Source organism: Oncorhynchus nerka, linkage group LG2 (genome assembly GCF_034236695.1).
Source record: "Oncorhynchus nerka isolate Pitt River linkage group LG2, Oner_Uvic_2.0, whole genome shotgun sequence".
NCBI lineage: Eukaryota > Metazoa > Chordata > Actinopteri > Salmoniformes > Salmonidae > Oncorhynchus > Oncorhynchus nerka.
In genome coordinates, this window is record NC_088397.1 from 24,596,210 (window position 1) to 24,603,190 (window position 6,981).

A 6,981-nucleotide genomic window follows, 5' to 3' on the forward strand; every position below is an offset into this window, starting at 1 on the left:
TCGCGTTCTTATTCTTATTCTTTGGGATTGTTTTGGCGGATCGCGTCCGATTTCAGGTTCATGCACTGCCACCTACTGTATTGGAGTGTGAGGCGGTTGGCATTAAACGTTATGGTCCATGCTATTTGGAAGGCCAAAACTCCATCCCACCAAAACAGGCTGACATTTCAGTCAGTGTTTTCCAAAAGCTTTTACACTAATATGGCATTATAGTAATTAAAAACATTTCACAGTATTATTCCAACCTCATATTGTGGAAATATATATAAAGAAAATCTTAATTTTGACTGCGCTGGGCCTTAAAAAAAACAACGATGTATTTGTTTGTCCTGCCACACATACATCAGGCCTACTATGACTGACTAACGCCCCAATCACACGGACAGCGTGATTGCATTTTGGTACATCACAAGTACATTAGTTTCCAATGTAATGCTGCGTTTGCCTTGCAGCCTTGCGTTGCAGAGGCATTTGCAGTGTGTTCTGTGTGGGGCATACGTTGGATTTATTGAACGTATGTGCCAAACTGTATGCGTAGACAGCTTGACAGACATGGTAGCAGAAGTTGAATGTTGAACTTTTGTTGCACGCATATCCAGATGATGCCGCATACTATTTTGAGCAATGACACTATTGGTGTGATCAAGGCATAATAGTTACATGTACTGTTGGTTTGAAAAGCACATTGGCCAGAGATTCAGAAAGGAATGGTCTCTTACAGGGGGTCCCCCCCTTTACCCTTTAAGGCCTTTGGATCTGTGTGTTTTAACTTGATTTAACTCTGAGAGAGATTGATACCTCAAGTGCTTATTTTATCCACACACAGAAACCTTTGTCAAACCCTTGGTGATACACTCCCTCTTTACTATGCTCACATGAGAAGCATCACGCTAGGAAAGAAGGGCCTCCTGTTCACTTGAAATGAATAGATGGTTTTATGTCCAAATGAATAAGACGTAGTTTGGAATTAAACATTTTCATGTTCAAAATGGCATTAGCATTTTTTTTTTTGTAGATAGAGAAAGCTACTAGGCCTAGGGTGTAGAAAAATGAGACAGTGTACAAGAAATCTTTTTTTACGGAATGGAGTTCTTCTACAAGATATTAGTGGAGCAAATTAAATAGCAAGTGAAGACACACCATGACCCACAGATATGTAAAACGTTTTAATGGGTCAGAGAAGCTGAAATGTGTTTATGGTCTGAGAAATAAAATGTAATCTGATACATACAGCTGAAGTCAGAAGTTTACATACACCTTAGCCAAGTACATTTAAACTCAGTTTTTCCACAATTCCTGACATTTAATCCTAGTAAAAATGCCCTCTTAGGTCAGTTAGGATCACCACTTTATTTTAAGAATGTGAAATGTCAGAATAATAGTGGAGAGAAGGATTTATTTCAGCTTTTATTCCTTTCATCACATTCTCAGTGGGTCAAAAGTTTACATACACTCCATTCGTACTTGGTAGCAAACGTTTTGGGTAGCCTTCGACAAGTTTCCCACAATAAGTTGGGTGAATTTTGTCCCATTCCTCCTGACAGAGCTGGTGGAACTTAATCAGATTTATAGGCCTCCTTGCTTTTTCAGTTCAGCCCACCATTTTTTTATAGGATTGAGGTCAGGACTATGTAGTGGCCACTCCAATACCTTGACTTTGTTGTCCTTAAGCCATTTTGCCACAACTTTGGAAGTATGCTTGGGGTCATTGTCCATTTGGGAGACCCATTTGCGACCAAGCTTTAACTTCCTGACTGATGTCTTGAGATGTTGCTTCAATATATACACATAATTTTCCTGCCTCATAATGTCATCTATTTTGTGAAGTGCACCAGTCCCTCCTGCAGAAAAGCAGTTGGGATGGTGTTCTTCGGCTTGCAAGCCTCCCCCTTTTTCCTCCAAACATAACGATGGTCATTATGGCCAAACAGTTCCATTTTTGTTTCATCAGAACAGAGGATATTTCTCCAAAAAGTACGATCTTTGTCCCCATGTGCAGTTGCAAACCGTAGTCTGGCTTTTTTTTATGGAGGTTTTGGAGCAGTGGCTTCTTCCTTGCTGAGTGGCCTTTCAGGTATCGAGTGGCCTTTCAATATCGGACAATATCTGATATCAATATCGGACAATATCAGATATCAATATCTGAGTGGCCTTTCAATATCGGACTCGTTTTACTGTGGATGTTAGATACTTTTGTACGTGTTTCCTCCAGCATCTTCACAAGGTCCTTTGCTGTTGTTTTGGGATTTATTTGCACTTTTTGCACCAAAGTACGTTCATTTCTAGGAGACAGAACACGTCTCCTTCCTGAGCGGTATGATGGCTGCGTGGTCCCATGGTGTTTATACTTGCAGACTATTGTTTGGACAGATGAACATGGTACCTTTTGGAAATTGCTCCCAAGAATGAACCAGACTTTTTGTGAGGTCTTGGCTGATTTATTTTGATTTTCCCATGATGTCAAGCAAAGAGGCACTGAGTTTGAAGGTAGGCCTTGAAATACATCCACAGGTACACCTCCAATTGATTCAAATTGGAGCCAGCAGCATACCACCCTGCATACCACTGCTGGCTTGCTTCCGAAGCTAAGCAGGGTTGGGCCTGGTCAGTCCCTCGATGGGAGACCAGATGCTGCTGGAAGTGGTGTTGGAGGGCCAGTAGGAGGCACTCTTTCCTCTGGTCTAAAAAATATCCCAATGCCCCAGGGCAGTGATTGGGGACACTGCCCTGTGTAGGGTGCCGTCTTTTGGATGGGATCTTAAACGGGTGTCCTCTCTGAGGTCATTAAAGATCCCATGGCACTTATTGTAAGAGTAGGGCTGTTAACCCTGGTGTCCTGGCTAAATTCCCAATCTGGCCATCACGGTCACCTAATAATCCCCAGTTTACAATTGGCTCATTCATCCCCTGTAACTATTCCCCAGGTCGTTGCTGTAAACGAGAACGTGTTCTCAGTCAATTTACCTGGTAAAACAACACAATAAAAGTCAATTAGGCTATCAGAAGCTTCTAAAGCTATAATGTCATTTTCTGGAATTTTCCAAGCTGTTTAAAGGCACAGTCAATTTAGTGTCTGACCCACTGGAATTGTGATACAGTGAATTATAAGTGAAATAATCTGTCTGTAAACAATTGTTGGAAAAATTACTTGTGTCATGCACAAAGTAGATGTCCTAACCGACTTGCCAAAACTATAGTTCGTTAACAAGAAATATTGTGGCTGAAAAACGAGTTTTAATGACTCCAACCTAAGTGTATGTAAACTTCCGACTTCAACTATAGCTGTTGAAGGACACCATTGAGTCCAGAGAGGATCATATTAAAATGAATACAATGAAAGAACTTTAAAAAAATTATTAAACATTACACACTGACTTAAAAGCGCTTTAATAAGATACTTGCTTACATATTTTATGTCTTTTCATTATAAGTTTTTGCCCTCTGTATTTAAAAAAAAAACATGTCAAAATAATTTAGAAATTACACTAAGGACTGTTAAATGCAGTGCAATTTCAGTGCTACGGTACATCAATCCTCTCCACATTGCAACCTATAACTGCATCGTCAATATCACATTAAAGAGTACATGTCTTCCCAATGACCACTCAAAATATCTTTAGTAATTTATATATTCATATAGTGTATCATATGTACTGTATGTACATTATATACATGGGGAAAAAATGTACACAGGAAGAAGGGTGTCTATAATAACATCAGTTCTTATTACAAAGTTCTGGACTTGTATGGCTTCGTATAATGTACATAACACTAAAAGATGGTGCCGCCGGCTGGGCGTCCTACTACTTGCTAAGCAGCGTTTTGAGGGAGCGGGTGAGTGCGTTGGCGATGGCTGACATGGTGCTGGAGTGGCGGACCAGGGCATTGACGCTGTGGTCGCTGGGCGCTCCGATGGACGCCGCCTCGGCTGCGCGCAGCAGGCAGATGTAGTTCATAACCAGCTCGTCCACCTTGGCCACCACCTCCCTCTGCTGTTGGGCGGCTGATGCCCCCAGGCCCCTCACCAGGCACATGCAGGCCTCAGACAGGCAGCACAGCACCTGGAAACTGCAGGTGATGGCCAGCAGCATCTCCTCTGGGCTGCCGTGGGCCTGGGCCATCCTGCGACATGCCCGCCCCAGCTCTTTAGACTCGATGGATAGTAGCTGCTTGTATTGGGACAGGTCTGCTGTGATCTGTGGCACCTGGCCGCTGCGGTCCCCCCTGCCTACGCTTGAGCGCACTAGAGCGATGAGCTCGCTGGCGTCGCGGTGTACGTCCGAGAAGCCAACGGGGAAGACGTACATGCGGTCTTTGAGTGTGTTGATGCGCGACAGCCGGTCGCTGAAGCTCATGTTGGTCAGGACCTCGCTGTAGAGCTGGTCGCCTGCTGCATCCATGGTCGGGCCGTAGGTAGACGCTGCTTCTTCCATTTCCCCGCCACGGCTGCGCCTGGACCTCTCGCCCCTCTCGTCTCCCTCTACCTCATCCTCCTCCGCCTGGCTCTTCCTCTTGAAGAAGCAGTAGCTGAAGGGACCATGGCACCTCCAGGGGCTGCCCGAGTCCAGCTTCTGCGAGCCCTTCATGTGCTTGGTGTCCTTCTGCAGGGGGAACATCACTGAGGCCCTCCGGCTGTCTCTGCCCCCAGCCGACCAGCAGGTGGACGCTACCGAGCCCTGCGAGTAGCTCTTCGACAGCCTCTTCCTCGTCGGTCTCCTCTGTAGTTTGGGGTCAACTGGTCTTTGCTGCTGCTGGCACTTAGTTCTGCCTTTGTCGAAGAGCACCTCCACACTCCCGCAGCCCGCAGTTACATTACTGGTGCTCCGCCTGAGCTCCCTGCCCCGCTGCAGGCTGTTGGTGCTGGGCTCCCTGCCCAGGTGGAGGCTGTTGGTGCTGGGCTCCCTGCCCAGGTGGAGGCTGTTGGTGCTGGGCTCCCTACCCAGGTGGAGGCTGTTCACACTGGAATCCCTGCCCCGCTGGAGGCTGTTCATATTGGGCTCGCACTCGTGGTGGAGGCTGGCTGTGACTGACTGGATGTGGTTTTGTCTGTATGTGACGGTGGACTCCTGCTTTGGCACAGTGGAGTTGATGGTGCTCATGTTGGCTGGTAGGGGAGGTGGAGGAGGTGGTGGAGGAGGAGGAGGAGCCGTGGCACAGGCTCGGGCCTGCTTAGTGAAAGCTGATGGGTGATCTCCTGCTTCCGCTCCCAGTGACGTCCCCAGCTGCTCTGTGCGAGCTACACTAGGGGCAGTAGAGAAACAGAGAGAATCGTTAAGAGCCTGCTTTGTCCTGCAGTCAGACCTGAGCCAGTCCTCTGGGCCACAGATGCTGGCACCGCTTTGGAACATCACACTCCGCGCCCTGGAGGGGGGCCTGTGGACCATTCCCCCACCCCCTCCATGGATGCTGTCCCTCAGGGACAGGAACCGCTCGACCTCAGGGTCGATGGCGCCCCTCTCTAACTCACTCTCAAGGCCCGAAAAGGAGCTCCTCCTCTCTGTGCCACTGGGCCTTACTTCAAGACTGTCAGCAGGTCTCTGAGCATGCAAGTCAGGATAGCTCTTCAACTTAGTGGGCAGCGTGGCGGAGTGATACAATCGGGAGCCTTTGTCACCCCGTGAGGTGGCTGCATTGGGGTTCACTAGACTCGGGCTGAGGAAGGACGAGGAGGGCATGCAGGGATAGCGGTGAATGGTGTTCCCTTTACTCCTAACCATCTCTATCAGTTGGGGATTACTGGTAATATATCTCCTAGTGTCCTTCCTGACTCCCCCTCCCAGGCCTGCACTGTGCAACCTGCCTCCCTGGTGCATCTGGCTCACTGTCAGGTAGTTAATGAGCTGCCTATAGGACTCATTCCCCTCCTTGGAGTTAGCACCCCTTATACAGGCTGTCTTGGCATGCAGATCATTTTGAAGGTTACTCCTTCTAGCTGTACTACCTGTGGTTTCTTTCATCTTGGCCGACCGGATGGAACCCTCTCTGCTGGTGTCTGACCCAGGAGGGTGTATGTTGGGCAGCATCTTCCGCAGGAGTGTGGGGTCTGCTTGGGGGTGGAGGTCCCTGCCCCCAGGGATCTGGCCCGGGGTGCAATGGGGAGCCTTGTCCTCGTAGGTGAAAACCCTGAGGGACGTGGAAGATTCGGAGAGCGGGTGGTGGTTGCCGTCAGGGGCACAGAGGGGTGAATCCGTTGGGGTACCACAGGCGCTGCTCCCCGTGCTGCAGCCCGCGTCCAGTGATGAGCACTGGGAGCCCTGCAGGGAGTTGTGAGCCTCGCTCTGGAGGGACGAGATCCGTTTGGCTAGGTGGTACTCACACAGCCGGGCAACTCCTTGCCTCACTTGCTGCAGCTGCTCCCCTGGGGCATCTCCCTGCCCACCGGGGGGGTCCCGGGGTTTCTTGGTTGGGGAAGAGGGGAAAGGACCTGCCGCTCCCCCCAGGTACCCTTCCTCCCGGCCGCCCATCGCCCCAGTGTCCCCCCCTGCAGCCTCCCCAAGTTCCTCCACAGGCTCTGTCCGTTCAGGGTGTGGGGGAGGGGGGCACGGCAGCCTGCGGTGACTCCTCGGCAGGCTGTTCACCGGCAGGTTCTCCGCCATGATGGAGATGGAATTCTCTGGTAGAGGAAGAGGCGGCCTTCTCTGCAACCTCTCGCAGAACGAGGTACGCTCCACATCCAGCTGGCTCCCCCTGTGGCCGTCTCTGGTACTGAACGTGTTGAGCTTCCCGTTGGTGTCGGCCAACTTTTTTAGCTGTTTCCCTCCAACAACTACGGAGTTGGGTCGCTTGCTGAAGCCGGAGGAGAGGTTAGTCAGAGAATCAGTGGTTTCTGGATCCAGCTCTATGCCATCTGGATGGAGGGTCTGTTTAGGGAGCGTGGCGGACGACGGCGGCCCGCCGTCTCGATGGTGGGAGGGGCTGTGGGCTTTCTTTTGGGTGGCCACTCTGGGCGAGACAGGGAAGTCTGTCTTTTCCTCCGTCAGA

General features: G+C 49.5%; 1 protein-coding gene across 1 annotated transcript in view; it reads right to left on the minus strand.

Annotated features, from left to right (window-relative positions):
* Positions 1 to 2,160: 2,160 nt before the first annotated feature.
* The window catches only part of LOC115144585 (FERM and PDZ domain-containing protein 4-like), a 22,700-nt gene continuing 17,879 nt past the window's right edge, over positions 2,161 to 6,981 (minus strand). Inside the window, 1 exon segment of the mRNA XM_065025072.1 lies at positions 2,161 to 6,981. This exon segment is cut by the window's right edge and continues 163 nt beyond it. Coding sequence (XP_064881144.1) covers positions 3,804 to 6,981 — 3,178 coding nt within the window. The 3' untranslated portion in view covers positions 2,161 to 3,803.